The sequence below is a fragment of the Taurulus bubalis genome, assembly GCF_910589615.1.
Source record: "Taurulus bubalis genome assembly, chromosome: 6".
NCBI classification, from domain to species: domain Eukaryota; kingdom Metazoa; phylum Chordata; class Actinopteri; order Perciformes; family Cottidae; genus Taurulus; species Taurulus bubalis.
This window is the reverse complement of record NC_136594.1, coordinates 27,014,635-27,034,481: the sequence shown is the minus strand read 5'-3', so window position 1 is coordinate 27,034,481 and position 19,847 is coordinate 27,014,635. Positions and strand designations below refer to the sequence as shown.

The 19,847-nt window shown below is 42.9% G+C and overlaps 1 protein-coding gene across 1 annotated transcript in view; it reads left to right on the top strand.

Annotated features, from left to right (window-relative positions):
• sorcs3a (sortilin related VPS10 domain containing receptor 3a) overlaps positions 1-19,847 on the top strand; it is a gene marked incomplete at both ends in the record, with an annotated part of 213,984 nt that overhangs the window by 136,394 nt on the left and 57,743 nt on the right. Inside the window, 3 exons of the mRNA XM_079219624.1 lie at positions 13,833-13,906; positions 15,975-16,039; positions 16,688-16,806. Of these exons, the coding sequence (XP_079075750.1) occupies positions 13,833-13,906; positions 15,975-16,039; positions 16,688-16,806 (258 nt within the window). The remainder of the gene's footprint in view (positions 1-13,832; positions 13,907-15,974; positions 16,040-16,687; positions 16,807-19,847) is intronic.

The following is a 19,847-nucleotide window of genomic DNA, read 5'->3' as shown; positions in this document are numbered from 1 at the left end:
ACAGCAAGAGGGGCCCGGGTTTTGATTCCCAATCCTGTGCAGTCCGTCTGTGTGGAGTTTGCACGTTCTCCCCGTAGCAGCGTGGGTTTCCTCCGGGTTCCCCCGCTTCCTCCCACAGTCCCAAGACATGCAGCTCAGCTTAAGTGGAGACTCTAAATTGCCCAATGTCAGCTCCCCCCACGACCACAAATAGGATCAGCGGTTTGGATAATGGAATGAAATGGAAATCCAGGTAACACACAAGAAAATGTATCTGTTGATTGAGGTTAATTATGCAATAGGAGTTATTCAACCAGTTTATTCAGTTTCAGTGGTGGTCAAATCGTGCTGTTTGTTTTATCACAGATCCATCTCACTGACTGAAGTTCCCTCTGGTTTACTTTGCAATTATGCCAAAAAATAAATGAATGTGATTGTTGTTTTGAGGGGCATTTTTTTCCTCCTTTTGTCAATGTTGCACAGCTCATTTTGGGTTGTTTGTCTAACCTCAAACATTATCAAACAAGTCACACAAAAGCCACTCATTTCTGTCGACATTGTGCCAAATCTATTTCTCCCTTTACTTCACCAGGTCCCCTCGGGGTGTGACCTGTTTGTTTATCAGCACCCCAGGGCGTGTGTATTATGACATCAGTAATGTACTAATTGGAGTGTGAAATTAGAGGGAGGGAGACTTCCATTATAAAATGCCATTGCACAAATAGGGAGGAGAGGATCAAAGATTTATGGTTCAAAAGTGCTGTGTTACCAGAAAAAAAAAGCTCAATGTAATTTCCACCTCCTCCCTTGCCCATATAGTCTCGACCCCATTTCCCTTTTTCTTTCACAATCCCCCTAATGATCGTAACAGGCCTGGGAGCCCATAAATCTGAACAGTAGGGAAACTAAGTGTCTCATCATTATGGAGCCTCCACCTATCCGCTCAAAGAGCATCCATGTAAGGCCCCCAGGACAGCAGCCGCACTTGTTTAAATCCAATCTCATTTCAGTGAGCTCTTCATCACTTCTCTCCCCTCCTGCACCCAATAACACCCCCGTGCCATATTGTGGTCTTTTATGTAATGGGGATGAGCTCAATTACTCTTCCGCTTGACTAATGGTGAGGACTGACTTAAGTTGACTGAGTCATTTTCCGTTGAGGTAATGATGTTGCCTGCACTTGCTCCCTGAAGAAGTTATAAAGTCTTCCAGGACGCTTCTGTTTGGGCTTTTATCTTGGCAGGACATGGGTTCAAGTGGGCATCTGTTCATGTCTGTGAACAGATAACATCCCGAAGCCATTCAATCACCTGACATGACACCATTGATCTACTCACCACTCCAGAAGGACATTTGGTCTTTTGTTCCTCAACAATGGTTTATTGGTAACACGCCTAAAGGGCTTCCTGTTGTCACTCCCAACTCTCCAAATACAACGTTTGATCAGTGGCCCTATGCGTCAAATTATGACGCTCTATGTTAGTTTAATCGGGAGAGACAAGTCAGATGAAGAAAAGATAATTGGTCATTATTAACAGATGATATGTGCCGGGAGAGGGATCATCCTCTGTTGCTCTCCCGAAGGTTTCCTCCTTTTTCCCCATGAAAGGTTTTCTTCTGTTTTTGGGGGAGTTTTTCCTGATCCGATGTGAGGTCCTGGGACAGGACACATTTGTAATTTGTGATTCTGGGCTATACAAAATGAACTCAATTGAATTGAATTGATGATAAAGTCTTTTTGGAGTCTTTGGTGGTTGGACTCTAGATTTGTAATGGAGGGCCGTCTGCCCCGGAGTCCAGACATTGGTGGTGGATGATGATGATGGTGATGATGATGATGATAGAAGGATGAGTTGATGGATCTGTGAAGATGGGGAGGTGGAGGGGTGCGTAACGGCAGCATGAACATACTGAAAGTAGAGAGAGAATCCTATTTAAAGAGAGACGGCCGCAGGATGACAGGATAACGATGTCATTGTATCTTTGTGCTTATTGGATAGAAGAGGCCAGCTGATCAGAACAGCTGATAATGTGATCGACAGCTCCGAACAATGACAGCAAGGAAATTATGAGTGAGCAGGCATGAGGACTGAATGGCAGGTGTGTGAGAAATGAACTACAAGCAGAAGCATACAATCCTGCTTAACTACGTAACAAATGTTCTCTATTTTTACCCAAACCACGATATTTTCCTCCACTTAAGTTGTTTCTTGTGAAAACCTTTTTATTTTGAAAAGAAAAGTATGCATTCATAGAGCATCGTAATCCTACTCTGAAGCGTAGAGGTCAGGGACCAGGCTGCTGCATTGGACGAGTCGGGAGTGAGAACGTGTTGAAACTCACAAGTAGCATAAAAACATGTAAATAAAGGAAATACTCGTGTCACAGTTGTTGATGTCAAGCCTGGAATCTGGACTGTGGACGTCACATCGGTGAATCAATTGAGTGTTTCTCAAGCCTGTTTAGGAACCTCCTGTGAGTGACAGTAAGAGATAACGTCAATATGTGTGAGTCACGTCGAGCATTAAGACAATGAATAGTGTTTGTGTCGGCCTAAATATCGTAGGTGGATTTACATTTCAATGTAATTGTAGATGGAAGCTATTATTTGGGACTGCATCATATTGCAAATAATTCTCTCCTGACTGAAGCATGACCTGGGTGAAAGACTCGCCCTGTGTGTACATGGGTGGGAATAGTGGGCGTATGTAGTTTTCGTCTTTTCGACTCTGACGACGCTGAAAACGGTTCTGCCTTTTGCAAATTTGGGCAAAATCTGTGTCTTTATTTCGAATGCTTTGCAGGGATGGGCAGAAACATCTGGATAAACTAGCCAAGTAGATTTTGGAGCGGGTGTCAGCAGTCAGCAGAGTAAGCCTGGGAAATGGGAAGAACTGCTCTGTTGAGGAAAAGAGGCAGGTTACTTGAGCTGCTACGGTTGTGAGTGGAAGAGGCTCAGGGGACGACTCCAACGCACTACAATGCCGCCTGTAATTCACATTCTATTCATCGCCGCTTTTACACATAAACCTGGCATACATAAACACATGTGCTCCAACACTTTTTATCTTCGAGACACAAACTTAAATAATGTGTCTGCATCCTTGCCTCTCATAGAATAATCCCCACTCCCACGGGAAGCCCACAGCCCACCTGAACAAGGCCTCTCAGAGAGCCCCACGGTCCCTTAAGTCCTTCAACATGCAAACATTGTTTGACTTAATCCACTCTAATGATGCAAATTTATGCTATTAATTATTTCTAGCTGAATTGAATCCCGGCTAAACGTTTTCAGAAATGCAATGGGGACATCAGAGTCAATAAAGTATTCAGGGAGCGAGGGGAAAGACATTATTCAAGATTTATTTCCCCCCCTTCTTTCTTTCATGCTTTTTCATTTGCATCTACTCCATAAAAAGAGAATTAGCATTTTCCATTTTGTAACATTCCTAATGTGGGTGATATTGTTGTCTTTGTCCATAGATTCTGGGTCTGAATAGTCCTCTTTAGTTGAGCTCTTTTAATTCTAACTTATTTAATAGGGAGCCATACTGCTTTGCTTTCAGGATCTTTCTCTGTCATTGTAATCCTCAACTGATACTTTTTCGCCTGCTAAATATGATTCTTCATTTAAACCTCTGAGTGGCTGCCATTGCACCAAACAGAGTAAACAACACTGTTGAAAAAGCTGTTTTTGTCAGAGTGTGATGATAGTGAGGAGTGCTTTCAACCAGGGCCGCTTTCTTCTGCTTAAACATACATCATGCAGCTGCGGATCTCAGTCTACTGTCTGGCGCCTTCACCGCCGCGGCTCTTTCACCCTTTTTATTGACTCAATTGACAAAAGTTTTTGTTTTTATGTAAAGAAATGTTGCCAAAATGAATGGAAGTTTACTGTTACGTGTTTTTCAAAGAATAAAGGGAGAAACTAAAATCTACCAAATATAACAGTAATACTCCTCCAAGCCTGTGAGTATGTTTGATTGACAGCTCAGCATCTCAAGGGCACAGAGGTGCAGTGTAACCAACGTGTGCTGGTTATCTTCAGACCAAGTAAAGCTACAATGGAAGTTCATGTTGAAAGAAAACTTTGTGCGTGTAACGAGTGGAAACTGTACGTTTCCTGTGAACACAGAAGTAGTTGAATGATTGATGATGAAAGTGACACGACGCCCGATGGGAACCTAATGCATTCATGTGAAGCGTAGGGCCGGTGTCTGATGAGTTGGCGGTGATAACTCACTGTCTATACAACCCTTGTCTACGTTAGCTAGTAGGTTTTTATGCTGATCATTGGAATACAGCTAACTAGTGAATTAGCTAACTAGCGAATTAGCTAACTAGCTGCAAACGGACGTTAGCTGAACCTGTTTACCTGGGCGATGTTTGTTGGTTACCAGTGAGTTAAGGTGCAGCACTGGGTGGTGTTTCAGCAGTTGAAATACTGTGTTTGGATCTATACACATAGTGATGTCTACATTGACAGAGAAACGGTGTTCTGACTGATATATGTGATGATGACCATCACCAGCAATCCAAAAACACAACAAGTACAAAGCTTACATCTATCCCTTTTTCGTACGGATTTGTTCAGAAATACAGGATACAGCTGGACTGTGACAATGTGGTAGCCTTTAATTCAAATTGGCATTCCCTAATTCTCTTCGCAAACCCGGAGCACTGCCTACGAATCCATCATATTATTTGAGCGGATCCACTTGCAGCCCTTTTTCCCGCCCCTGTCTGAAAGCCGGTGTTGAGCCGAAGCCAAAGAGGCTGCTCGGCTGCTGCAGTGCATTTCTCAAGCCGGCGACTCTCCAGATGGCAGGTATCTTTAGTGCTCAGCCCCCATGTCCTGAGCTGCGACAGCTCTGCCGCGCTCCACTGGGCTGCAGCGGGCCCGCCCTCCCAGGGTACTTTTAATGGACTCTAATTTGAAACACATGATCAGGACAATACAGACAGAGCACTTGCTAGCACAAAGAAGATAATAGGCCTCCTTTTCATGCATACGTGCTCTTACAATTCACAGCATAACTATTGTTAATTGGAGAAAAAAGGATTGCCTGAAGGGTTGAAGTGAGCTACTTTATATTATACGCAGATTGTGAGGCCCTGGTTTTTGTGCATGTCGACCATTGTTGAATTTAAATCTAAATAATAATTGAATTAAAGCCTGTCGTGCACTGTGCATTGTAGGAATGTGCAGTGAACTGCAACAACAACCAATGTGATGTGTGGCTTATTTAAAAGAAAAACAGAAGCACATGCCTCACTGTCATCTGACAACAGGCAGAGCCTCTGTTACTTAGGTATGCTGCTACCTGCTGCCGGTGGTTATGTAGCTGTAAGACAACACGATAGCATGACAAGGAATCAGTGAGGGAACCCAGAGGAGGCGGTGCAGCATGAAAGTGAGCACAAAGCCGGAGGGAATCCATTTGTTACACTTGACTGAGCACACATTAGTGTTTGACGCTGATAATCATACAGGATAATATTTTAATTTGTTGCGCATGTACCAGCAACAAATGGTTGAACACCCTGCCGCGCTCATGTTGCGATACACTTTTTACTTTGTGGAATCTCTTAAAGTAAAGTCAATTCAATCCTGAATCCCAAAAGCACAATTAGACTGTGATGATAAGAACAAGACGAAAAATGTGCCACCGCCTATTTTCCTGCATATGCAATGTGACGAAAGGTCACATGGATCATCAGTTATTAGTTGTGTAACTAATTGCCAGTTGTCAGTTTAAGCACCAGGGGCTCAATAACTGTTCAATGGGAATAACAATTTCATTGATGTGCTGTCTTTTCATATGAAACGTTTATCTCTCAAATGGAATTGAATGTATAATCAGAGTAAATCATGGTTGCTATTTATATACAGTAAGTACATACTGTCTGTCATAATCAAGCACCTGATCCTTCACCAGCTGTTGGTATGTAACTAAGCACATGTACTCAAATAATGCACATAAGAACATATTTGAGGTAACTGTACTTTATGTTTTAGGACTTTTTAACACAAAAATTAAACTTTCAGTCGTCTTGACTGCACCTTGTAAGTCAAGGCAACCGGTGCCGTTTATCTCCTCGTCGTCTGCAGACGAGCCGGTCACTGTGAATACTCTGAGCAGCGGGGCTGGAATAAATTACAATATAATAAGTGTCTGATTAAGTTAGTTGTTCCAAATGATTTTAGGGCTGTTCCTCTGCAGCTTATTTTAGACTTGCAGTTGTGACAAATTGTGAGCTTTATGTGTTTCTCACTCACTGACGTTGTGCATGTTGGCTTTGGTGATCATGTGGTGGCAAAAAAATCATGAATATAAAACTGATCGGTCATAAGCAGCTGAAAACCGGCAGGTGATTGATCGGTGCGTCTCTGAACTCTCAAAGTTCATACCGTAAAGCAAATTCACACCAGTGTGCTCTAAATACCTTTCACACCCTCCACCTCTGGTCGGTAGCTTATGTGATGCATCATTGGGCAAAAGTTCTATCATAAACCTTCTGCATATTGTAATTCAAGATGGTGAACGAAAGCCAGACTCCCGCCCCTCCACCTCATGGTGTTTTCAGGCTTTAGAGAATCTAGTGTGCGATGGAAGACTGCAGAGCAACAACAAGCGAGATGGAACCAAACAGTGAGTCTGACAATAAGGGGAAATCCTTTCACAGATGGAAAGAACATGGCGGGTCCGGGGTTGTTTTGTATTTTTTAATCTTGGTTTTTTTAAATTTATTTTTTTACTGCCTACCCTGATTTTCCGCTTGAATTAGAATATGCAGAAAGGATGTTATGGCATTTTTTTTCACAATAAAGTCTACAATAAACTGTAAAGGATCTAAATACCTCCTGCAAAATGAACCCTGGGTCTTTGTGCTGCTGTGAATCTTTGCCCTGGGCCACTGTCTGGTTACCTTAATATGGCTTCCACTTAGGGTCGCCACTAATAGTTATTCTAACTATAGATAGATGCTGCTGATCTGATTATTTTCCTGATTAAATATGAATAGTTTTGTCATGTTTTCTAGGACTAATAACACATTTCCAGTTTACAAAGATGTAAAACAAAGAGAAGCAGCAGGTTCTTACCCAACAAAGGATGCCCGAAGTTTACATCGTGAAACTAGTTACTTCATTTTCATGTCAATCCTTATTTTATCTCCAGTAATACAGCGGCAATCATACTCTAACGTCCTTATGGGCTCTCATTCAGAACAATCCAGACGGCTCATTTGCATAACCCTTCCCTATACCTCCCTCTATAGGATCACCCGTACTGCTGTGTACTTTGCAGGCTCCATAAATTGTGGGGTGTAAAACCAGCCCTCCTCGTCCCGCCGTATGGGATACGCCAATAGAAGCAGTTTGATTTAGAGCATTGTACATAGATGCATCAAGAATTTATAGGAGACTTAATTAGGAGTTATAAAAGTGACTTATAGCAAATGTGTGGGACACAGGGGGCTATAACGCAGCAGTTATCATTTCCATAACTCCCAAGTCTTGATTCTTCTTTCAGAACTGGGATGTGTCGGTGGAGCTGTGCTTTGATGTTGCTAATGCACAGAGCTTTTCTGGGTGGCAGAACGTCCCTCTGCAATGCTGCAGAGGGAACTATGCGAATGGAAAAGAGGCAGAAAAGCCATGCTTTGCGTTCTGCTACTGCAGTGTGTCCGCGGAAAGCATTTACACACATTAACCAAACACCGGGGCAGGACCCGCGTTCTGAAGCAGAGAGACCGCAGAACATTCCTGTCAGCAGGGAGCGGGTTCTCCGAGTGTGTTCGCCTCCTTTCACCTGCCTTTGTTTCATTTTACGATCACACGGCTCATCAAAATGTCCTTTTGGCTCATTTTACAGACTCTGGATGAGCTGCAACGTGTTGAGATATCTTCTTACCAATTAGTTGCCACTGAGGTATTCTTCATTGTGCTGTGAAAAACTTCATGTTTTCAGATTGTATGAACCATTAATATGTAATATTGTTTCTATTTGTCACGCTTACACAAGTTTGGGGCTATTTTTGAGGCAATAGTTATTTTCTGGAGATTACATTTCCATTGTAAAACCCGCCCACAAAGCTCTGACTGGCTCTGTTGATTCCCAACCAGGGAAACAGCCACGATTCGGAAGTCCGGAATGATTCATCCCAGTTGCAAAAAACACATTATTTCCCTATCATGAAGTGCTATCTAGTCACGCATATAGCTTGTTCTTTATTTCTCCAGATTTTGAGATTTCTGCCTCAACAATCTGCACCGTTTTTAATGGAACTTCTTTCCAACAAAGAGACGACCCCGTTAAACTGCTGATAGTTTTCTAGAGCAACAGCCGTTTGCTTTTGCTGTTGAATTTTTAATTGCGATTCTCTAATGCTGTGCACACACTAATGAAACTCCATTCAACTCCGCTGTATTGGGGTGGGAGCAGAAATACAGTATCAGCAATGGGAATCTTAACCCGTATGCCTCACTAGGACTTTTTGATTTGTTTCCATCAGTTCATGCATATGGCATACATTTTAGCAAAGGTGCGATTTTTTCATATTTGGGAAGTTGAACCTCAACTCTGATAATAACTCTGTAACTAAATGTGTCGTCAAAATACAGACAATCAGACCCTGAAGGCCAACAATGTGGACTGAAACCCATTAAAACCACAACGTTGGGCCTTTACAGCAGAACATCATGCAGTCTATTATATTAGGCGTTTCAAGCTCTGGCTTCAACAATGTACCTTTTACTAGCCAGTTCCTCATGTTTGCTCTACGGAGCAGATACATGCTGTTTTCTTGGTTTCCACCAGGGGCATTGCTGCTGTATTGTCCAGCACTGCAATGTTTGATGAAATGCATAAAAAACAATAGTTTTGCTAATCATTGATACTATCAAGACTGAAAAAATAAGAAAATCGCCCGAGCATTTAATACAGAGAAAATACTTCAATTTATTCATAAAAAAACAACAGTGGCATTATGTTAACAAACTGGCATTTTAAAGGTTAACATTTGGAAGATTAAAAAAGTATTTTGTAGTAACAATGATGATCAGGACCAATGCAACGTTTTTGTCAAAACGTGGACAGATTAAATCCAGGTCTCGTAAACACCGAAGATGAGATGAACTTTCAACTTGATTCTATCACAAATCTGATACATAACATAACGGATCACTGTTAGTCTGAAGAGTAATGCTTCATGTCTAGTCGTATCTGCTGCATTGGGAAACAACCAGAGAAGCAGGGACATGATCCCTAACATTTTTATCCACTTTTACTTCCCAGTACCTCAAGCAAAATCCATAATGTCCTTTTTTCCACTGCAGAATGGAATAGACAGAACGTCAATAGAGGATGTTGTTGCGGGCGGGAATGATCAGATCAGCGTGTGGGAGTAGCATGGTGCATCTGGTAATGGTTGGAAACCCACGAGGAACAAGCGTTAGCGGGGTCACAGAACAGTCCCGCGGAGGCCTCCTGTCATAATTGGTTGCACAGGTACACCACATTGTATCATGTGCTCTGAGAATAATGGCCTCACTGTACCCTTCTGTTTCACTGCAGGCTTTTTTGTACAGCTCACAGTGAGAGTCAAGGACAAGCCTGGCCTGTTGTTTTAGCTCGTGACAATTGGTGGGTTTGGTACATGCTAGCGTAGCCTCACAGCTAGCGAGTAGCGTGTGCTAGTTTGCAGCAGAACAGCAGGGTAAGAGAGCAGCCAGGCGTTGATGAAATTAATCTTTCAATGGTTGATGTGGAAACTCTCTTTTGAGAGACTAGAGTTTTAATCAATGTGATTCTCATTTAAGTTCCGTCTGTGTTTGATTAATCTAACCTCCCCGTGCACATTTGTTTCAAGTTAAGTTAAGTTAAGGCTACAAGAAATACAAAAAAAGTCCTTATACATAACATTCTGCAATACATATCTCAGCTCCGAGTAGTGACACAGAAGCTGCTCCCGTTGCCTGTAAGCCTGCAGACTGCTTTAAATAGCTAGATGGAGAAATGAGATAAAAAGCAATGCCGCCTGGACTGAGTTTCTTGTGAGGCATCGCCCTCAAAGACCTTCAGTCTGATCGGAGCCACAGAGGAAGATACTTTCTGGCTTTGACACCTTCTGTGTAAACAGTGTTTGAGTGTATCTCAATTAACATGAATTATTCCTGAAACAAGGAAGATTACTGGCGCTTTGGAAAGGCCTTTTTGCTCCTTGGATGTTTATGTTTTCACAACTTAGCTTTACCAGCATATTATTATTCAGTGTTTCTACTAACTGTCTAAGAAATATATATTTCACATATATGTCAGACACATTTACAAATATTCTTCTGGGCATTGTTTGTTTCACCTGATTTAAATTAAGTTTTAGTCTTCTGATAAAAAATGAACATTCAAATGAACAACTCGGGGCGACTGTGGCTCAGTGGGTAGCAGGGTCATCGGTGGTTCGATCCCCGGTTCTGCTAGCCCATGTCGATGTGTCCTTGAGCAAGACACTTAACCCTAAATTGCTCCCGTAGCTGTTCTACAGTGTGTGAATGGTTGATAATCTGATGTGGCACCTTGCATGGTAGCTCCTCTCATCAGTGTGTGAATGGGTGAATGATGCCATGTAGTGTTAAAGCGCTATGAGTGGCCGGAAGACTAGAAAAGAGCTGTACAAGCACGGGTCCATTAGTCAACAAAAAACTGACATTTTACTCATTGCGGTAGGTTGTTTAATCATTACGTTCTCTCCTGTTTGACATGAAGTGCAGCTGAATATCCAACTGATACGTACATTTCAGCTGTCAACCTAATAAAACTGATAACCTGAAGAGAGGTCGCAATGTCATTTGAATAAAAGTCCAACCTGGATTAAAACATTATGAATGTTGTTTTGAGACAAAAAGACACAGATGTTGTACAATAAAGGAAACAAAGACAAAAAAGGAAATGAAGTACTTTGTTTGAGCTCTACAGTAAGTGGCAGATAACAAAACATCAAATGTGTTGTGTGACAACCCAGATTGTGGGCGTTGGGAGATGTGCTTCTTATTCTTATTGTATATTATTCGTTTCACCCTCATATGGCTTTAACTTTGAGCACAGTTCTGTTGTTTCTTTTATGTTCTTTCTATTTGGTGAACTGAGACAAGACAAAGGACACCTAAAACATTGGAGGAAAAAATAAATAGATGAGTTTCATTGGCTAGTGAGAGGCCCAGTATATGTTTGTCTATCTTTACTTTTTTTTTTAACCTCCCTCTTTTCATAGCACACCATATCAAAGGTGTACTGTGTCTTTCGGTTGTATGTATTTCACAGGGTGTGTCAAGGTTGTAATGTGAACTAAATTATTAGTTGTATAAATGTGTTGGGAGGTACACATTGCAGTAACAACAAATACAAGTAGCTTAATCATGAACAACAACATTATTGATCAGTATAATAGCAATAATTATAATACAAGCTATACAACAAAACAAGAAAATAACTGTCTGCGTGTGTGTTTATTAAAGACAGGTCTAGTAAGAAGACACAGACTGTTATAGCTACAGACCGGGCGGTGGAGGAGCGCTGTCCTCTGTACGTTGTTCATGAAGTGGACGAGCTCACCAGACGATGAGGCCACGGATGTCAAACGGAAAGCTTTTTTGGCGACAGTTAGAGCGACGAGTCCTCCTTTTTTAATGTGTTTGGGAGGAGTGATTGATGATGAGCAGAGTGGTAGGGAGAGTGGGATCCGGGGGATTGATAACAGGATTATGAGCAGTTAACTGTGTAGTTGGAAATTCAAGAGAATCTTCTGAACAGAAGATGGTTTCTTGTTGTGAGACGTATGTGTTCTGTGTGTAAAGTGGGATGTTGTCTGCGTATAAACGTATTTTATGGTTCATCCGAGTGGATAGCACACCTTTAACGTGATTGTTCTCGCTGACTGCAAGTAAATGGCAAAAAGGGAGGGAGAGAGTGCACACACTTTTCTTCTCCACCTCTGCAGTGTGAAACGTCACGGTAAATGTTTGCGTCTGACTTGTGGTCTTTTGTGGTGGGAGTTCCTCTCAGCTCCTCTGAGGTAAAGGTCTTCCCTGCTGAATATTCAACAGCTGTGATTATTATTTGACAAGTAATTGCTTCATTAATTGCTTTTTTATCTTTTAGTTTTTTCCCCATTTCCATTGTGGAAAACAAACACTGGTCTCTGTGATAACTTTCTCCAAATGTGTTTTACAAAGTTCACACACTGCTTTCCCAGAACCTTCAGCTGAACGTCTAACATTACCTGCACCTGTTGCCCAAATCCAGTCAACCCGAATGTTTTCTAAATCCACCATCAGCATGAAGAGATGAATTGAATGTTTTCTGCAATTCCTCATTCACTATTTGAGCTTATGCCCCTTTGCCGTTTCTCTTCCCTTGTCACCATCGGTGGCACGGCAGCCGGCGGTTCGGGCTTTTGATTTATCGAAGTGTGTGGGGAAACTATGAAGCTTACTTTGTGACAGCTCAGAGGCTTTAAAATTTAAGATGTCATTGAACTGATGGATGGAGAGAGGAGAGGCTGAGCCTGCCCGCTGGCTTCATATGTCACTGTCCGAAGTGATGAGGGACTCTGCTGGACGCCGCCCTGTTACACCCACCCGGAGGCTCCAGTGGGGAGCCTTTCATGACTGAGGTTGGGAGAATCGGAAAGGAAATATTCCGGAGTTAAGATGCCGATGGGTACTGCAAATTTAGACTCTGTTTGCATAAAGGTTAAGACACATGTTTGCTCCTAGCTAACACTAGATCGTCGCCTTAACAGCACAGGACACTAAAATAAATGCTTAAGTCTCCTGTCATGGCCAAGAACTCCAAACAGACACATAGCCTTCAAGGAAAGATCATATGATGGACTAACTGTATGATGGAGTTTGACATCCATATGTGAAACCCGAAGAGCACGGCAATTCAAAATTAGAAGCAGAATATTGCAACAGCATGAACGGCACACTTGCTGTACGTGTTTTGAGAAAGCTGCTGAACTGTAATTTTCAAATGGAAAGCACACCTGCTGACAAAGATAGATTTTCTCTCGCCGAGCTGACAAATAAATTTGCAGCGGTGTGACTCGCGTGCTTACGTTTAACTGAGTGAGTGTCAGATTTGCTGTGATAAAAGGCAACAAGGAGGAGCATTAGCATAGAGCTCAACTGGGGCCACGAGGTACCAACAATGGGGAGCTGTGTCTCCATATCAATCAATACAGTGTTGGGAAATGCACCCGCGTTATTAATTGCTCGCCCGGGCATCTGAAAATGTAATTAAGACATTGAAATGGGGCCACCGGCTACAGACCGTACACCTTCCCGTCACCGCAGCTATATATCATTCCTCGTGCCCATGTGCGCTCATTCTGCAGGACCTTTGTATTGATTGGATGCTGAAAAGCAGTGTTGTGTTTTCAAGACAAACAGCAGGCTAAAACCTACTGAATCAAACCAAAGTATTTGCTGATCATGCTTCAAATGGCCCTTTTAATGTCATACCTATTTCTGTTTTAATGTATTATTCCCATTACGGGCTTTGTCGAAACCCACGGCTCTCATTTGTCGGGGGAATAGAGACGCTATATCTGTGACGATATGTTAGTGTAAATGGCCAGTTGGTAATTGTGAAGCAGCTCAGCGCTATGTCCGCCTATCTGGAGATAATGCTCTACCGCAGCAGACCAGCCTCCACCCTGGAATCATCCAGCCATGTCTCAGGCTCCCCGTCACTGTAACTACATCTACATCAGCCAGTCTAATGAGGAGCTGGACCAATGTAGACATGCATTCATCTTGCTAACAAGACCAATGCTTCTTTTCTCCACAGCTGTACAGCTCGGTGGACTTTGGAAGAAAATGGCAGATCATCCACGAACGTGTCACACCAAACAGATTTTACTGGTGAGTCATCCTCCCCCCATTTCCTCTCCTTGTACTCTCCTCCGTTCCTCTCCTCCAAAGTTTTGTTTACTCAGGAATACAGAAACTCTTCCCTGCGTTCCGCGCGGCTGAGCGAGCGATATTGACGGCTTAGAACAACGTGTGACTGACTGACTGGTGATGCTGCTGAATTTCTGCACCTTCCCCCTGATACAATCAGGCAGAGATTAATCCCCTCCTTCAGAACAAACTTAGCATTCAGCGTCCGAGGGCACGTCGCATTCTGCTTCATTTCTCACACGCGTCCTGCTCATATCAGGCATATTGCACATAAGTATTACGTTATTATTTTTACATCAACCAGAGCAGTGAAAAGTATTCGTAGAACCTCGTGTGCTCATGGGAGAGAAGAAATACAGGAAAATCAAAGAGTTTTGATTAACGGTTTAATTAAAGTTCAAATGGTGACACAGTGTGCATATACTCAGCTGAGGGTCTCCGAGCTTCCGCTCCACAGACCGTTCCTGTCTCGCTTCAGCTCAAAGACCTCGAACAGGAATCTACAATCTGGTTTTAACATCCCAGCTCATTCGCCTCATTGGTTCAAATCTACGGCATGCGATTGGCTAAAAGTCCCACAGGGGCGGAGTCTCTCTTTGGCACGGGTTTTGAAAATGGCTCCATAACATTCATGTTTTCCGGTACCTGAAGTCCTCACTCCGCCCTCTTGTATTTGACCTAGGAGGAATTGTTATTCAGTTCTATACGTTACAACTTATGAGAATCTTACTTCAGCCTACAGTAATTCTTCCCCAGAAACCTTTTACCTCGGCTGGCTCGAATCCCCCTCCAGTTCCTTATCTCGTGTCATAAACCACAGGACGAACCACAGGTGGTCCATTCTCTTTGTTCCTTAAGACCAAATGCTCCTTTGTAAAACCCTCAACCACTGTCTGTGTGTAAATGACCTCTGAACTCTGCAGCACAGAGTTCATGTGACCTCAGCAAACTAGTGACTCTGTGACCTGATAAACAATAATCTATCTTAAGCATTGCAATGTACACATGGACATCATTACACAGTAATAAAGTGACCTTCATATGCATACAATTACAAATCCCTCATAATAATATCCCTTATTAATTATCATATTGTATGCATTGTAATTTACACATGAACAATTAATTTTACATAGATGTGCCAAACCAAGCTTAACAAACACTACAGCAGCAAAGAGGGGGGTATTTTTATACAGATGCACGCATGCAGATACAGAATCGTACGCACAGTTTGAGGAGTTATGACTAATAATGGATCCGGGACGACCCTGTCACTTCTCATCCAGTCAGGTCTGCTGCTCACCCCCCCTGCAGTGTACCGACTACGTCTGAAGTGCACACTCATCACAAGCAGTCATTGCTCCTCTGACTGGGGGGTGCCGGAGATTGCCGGTGGCTATATCCACTCTTACTTGCTTAAACCTGCAGCTACTGTGGTTTAATCCTAAATAATGTGTACGATCTATTGCTGGCTTTGCTCTTCACCACCAAAGCCTTTACGAGGACATCAAAAACACTGGATGGGCTTCGAGCAACGGCTCGGCTTCCCTCCAGTCGGCTACATTTAGACAATGGCTTCATTAGTCTTTAAGGGATATGAACTATCATACAGTGGGAACGCTGCTTCCATCCAGTCCAATCCACGAGAAATTAAATGAGAAAGAGAAACCCTGACAGTCAGGAAGTGAGCACTGCACTGATGAAGAGACTGCAGATGTCTTTGCGTTGTAAAACTTTGCAGTCAAAGAACTAGCTTTGAGTTGCTGTGGATGTGCTTGCTAAAATATGGTATTTTGAATATGGGGGAAACATTCCAGTACTCTCCTTTGCTGTAAAAAAAAAACCCAGATATAACAGGAGCAGAATGCCTCCGCCAGATTGTTGTCCTTTTTACCTGTTTCCTCTCCAACCCTTCCTCTGCGCTGACAACTCTCTGGTATTTCTGTCTTCTTTTTTCTCTCTTTACATTCCTTTCTATTCATTTCCGTTATGGTTATGTATTCCTCCACGGTTTGTCATTCTCTCCAAGGTCTGTCTCCGGCCTCGACAAGGAGCCCGATCTGGTACACATGGAGGCTCATACGCCAGATGGAAGTGAGTGTTTCCTCCACACACATACACATCAAAGACAAGTAATGAGCAGGTATATGTGGGAATGAATCCTCCCCTGGAGAAAAGGAGGCATCGCCCAGGGTAACAGCACTGGCTCGGTCCACCAATAAACCCAGAGCATGGTTCTTGATGAATATATTCTTTCTTCTCTTCCCTTCCACTCGCTGAATGTCAGCCCTATAACTCTGAATGGCAGTACCACCTAGGTCCTCTATAGGTGCCTTAGGTGAAACTGTTTATGCAAGCCTGTGATGTCGGAGCAGCAGCACTGTGCATTGCTTTTTTCTCATATAACAGAGGTGTGATTGACAGGCCGAGATGCTTGTTTGTGTGGTATCTACAAATGATAAGAATGCATCTGGTGCTACAAAAATAGGAAATTAGTCAGAGAAAATGTCAGACTGCATAGCTGGGTGGGGTACAACCCTACACAGTTCAAGCGACACAAATACATATCTTACGAGCACTACTTTAATTATCTAAAGCCTATAATTGAGAAAAAAAGTCTACCATTCAAAGACACTCTCAGTATATCGTAGTATAGATAAGGTATTAATCCTGCAGGTGTACTATGAGAAGCATACAGTAATCATAAAAGTCATGTTTTCTGTTTGTTTTCCCGTGCGACAGATGTGCAGTATGTCACATGCAGAGCTTCAATGTGCACAGAAGCTAACAGGAACTACCCGTTCCCCGGATACATCGACATCAGCTCTTTGGTGGTTCAAGATGACTACACATTCATACAGGTACGGCTCTAAAGTGTCACGCTCACTTACTACCTGGTCAGTGAGGGATTATGGTATGGAGACATTTCGAACCCTGAGTACTGGTTCCAGCATTGGAGAAGCCTCTGGTACCGCTTAAAATGCTAGATTGGTATCGGCGAGTCGGAGTATGTGTGACAATCCGATATCACGGTATCAGATCATTTAGCAGCTCATTTACGCTAAACAGAACAACAATAATATGTGTTTCTCGTACTCAGCCCATCAAACTACTACTACATATGTATGTTATTAATCACTCTCCACGTAGTCAACAATGAATCAGTGTTGAAATCAGCAGGAGGAGAGCTAGTTAATGGCTAGCTGCACTTAGCATTGTCCCGCTTGCCTAAATAACGAAGCTAACGGCTACAGAAAAGGAGGTTGCATTTACTACATTATGAAATGTAAATTATTACGTTATCATGATGATTTCAAATGTAACCTTGTAAAATGTTGCTCAATTTAGTTTAGAAACTTGAATACAGTGGTCCCTCGTTTATCGCGGGGGATACGTTCTAAAATAACCCGCAATAGACGAAATCCGTGAAGTAATCAGCTTTATTTTTTACAATTATTATACATGTTTTAAGGCCGTAAAACCCCTAACCACACACTTTTATACACTTGTGCGGATGGCGTTGGTGTCCAGCGGAATGTTCTTTTTCCTGCTGTCTCCGATCCACAGAGCTAAAGCAGACTTCATCCTTACGATGGTCTTGTTGCGGACAGTTACAACCCTTTTTGCATCCCTGTTAAAACTTATTGCTGCTGTCGTCCTTATGTTATTTTCCTCCTTCTTTATGTAACGAACCGAAGATTAATTTATTCCGTAATGTAACTTTTACCTTCCTTTAGCATGTCCAGAAGTCCAACTTTTTCTGCAATGGTTAGCATCTTCCTCTACCTTTTGGGTGCGACCGCGGGTGCCTTTTTCGTTGCAGTTAATTTTTTCGGGTAGAAAACTTGCAAACATACAGCACTTCAGAGCCACACTGCTAGCGATTGAACATTTATGTAAATCTGGCTAGCCGAACGCATTCTGTACTGTACAGGAGACACTGCACGGAGGAGATTGATAGACAATGGTGTACAGTACAGTCCGTTAGCTAATCAAGACGCAGAGCACATGTGCGGTTCTCCCTTAGCCAATCAGGACGCCGAACACAATGCGCGTTCATACTGTACACTGTAAAAAAAAGCATGTAAAATTACTAAAATCTGCGAGGACGCGAAAGGTGAACCGCGTTATAGTGAGGGACAACTGTAACTCCAGTTTGAAGGACTTGTTTTCACAGCAATATGAAATAGATATTAGAGCATGAATTCTAAAACTTTTAGCAGGTTAAAATACACAATTAAAATTCCTAATACCAAGATTTTCTTAAACAAAAGCTAATATTTAGAAATATATATTTTCAACACACTGCTGTCAGATTTGTACTCAATATCGGGAAGGAAAACATTGCAGTAATTAAGCTACTCGTGACAAAGATGAGTTAAGACAAGGTTAAACTAAGTCACCATCACAAGCTACAGTAGTTTTGGTAAACGTGTCAGCAAACAGGGGTCAACAGGGGTGTAAAGAAGACGCAGAACAACATGATCATCCAGTTGGATAGGTTCCTGACTCCCTGGAAAATACTTTATTCTAGTATTACCTTCCGTTTAGCTTTGCACTCGATACCCTTGAAAAAGAGTTGGCCAATAATTCAACCGTTCTAGCTCCCAACTCCTCAAATACAGACGCTTGGTCAGTGCCCCTTGGAGTCTGATACGGATGAATCCGGGCAACCTTTAGCATCTGTATGAGACACACTTTAAACTAACTCCAATATGAATCCATTAGCGTACATATTAGACACTCAAAGCATCTGACACAGTATAAAGGGTGAGAAAGTTCACTGAGCAGTCAACATGGGAAGAAGATGAAGAGCTAGATGGTTGGGTAAAACCCCAACTATCAGCTCGAAGTGAGAGCAGAGCTATGCTCAGACATCTGTTATATGTTGCAATTGCAGATAGGGGCCTACATAGAGCACAAGGACGTGAAAAACACACTCATTTTACACAAGAGAGCGCTATAGGCTTGGCCCTATAAGAGTTGTTGCTATTGGATTTATCCCTTCGCACATGCTTCTATCTGCAATTGCGACATGTAACGGCCGTCGGACCATAGTTCTGCTCCCATTTCTTCTCCAGCGTCCAGCAGTTGACGAGAGAAAAAGTAAAGAAGATGAAGAGGCATAGTGGTGTCTGTCCGTGTATCGGCGGCCTGATCGGCTGCAAGGGTGCCTCCGCATTGTCCACACCGGGGCAGCTACCCCACAGGCCGTCAGTTCTGTGCTCCCTTGCCTACGGAGGAGTTGCAGCATCAAGTGGAGGAGCTACAGCGTCAAGCGGAGGAGCTACAGCGTCAAGCGGAAGTCTTCATAGCCCTTCGTGTTGACGGTGACGAGATGGCTGCTGGGCAGATTGTCAAGATTCTTTGCTGACGAATGAGTTGGACGTCTCCAATCGCAATTTCCTGGACATCTCGGATGAGGACCGCTTTCCTTCCTCCCCGTTGGGAGTGCTGGATGCTGATAATGATAAAGCATACAGATCCAGCCTTTTTCTTGCTGCTAAGGTACTGCTGGCAGACCACATGAACCTGCTCGCAACCTCTTGGATGTCCACCGGCAGGAACCGCTAGCCAATTGTCCTCCGTTGTGACCTAATTTCGGCCCTTTATGGAGGAGGCTTTTTCCAACCCCGGAAAACTACACTGCCTTCACCTAGGGATCATGTTCATGCTCACCTCACTGGACCAGTGTACCACTCGGATGGCTCTCTCCCAGGAGCCAGACACAGACATTGGGTAAGCTATGGCAGCTGTCCTCACATTTACCACACGACAGTGTCCAGAATTATGGCACAGCAAATAAAGATGCAACATGACATCTGGTTCGACATATTGCAGCTTCCCCCAAGATCAGATGGCAGTGGCTGCATGGTCCAGTATCCTTTGATTGGCTGTTTTG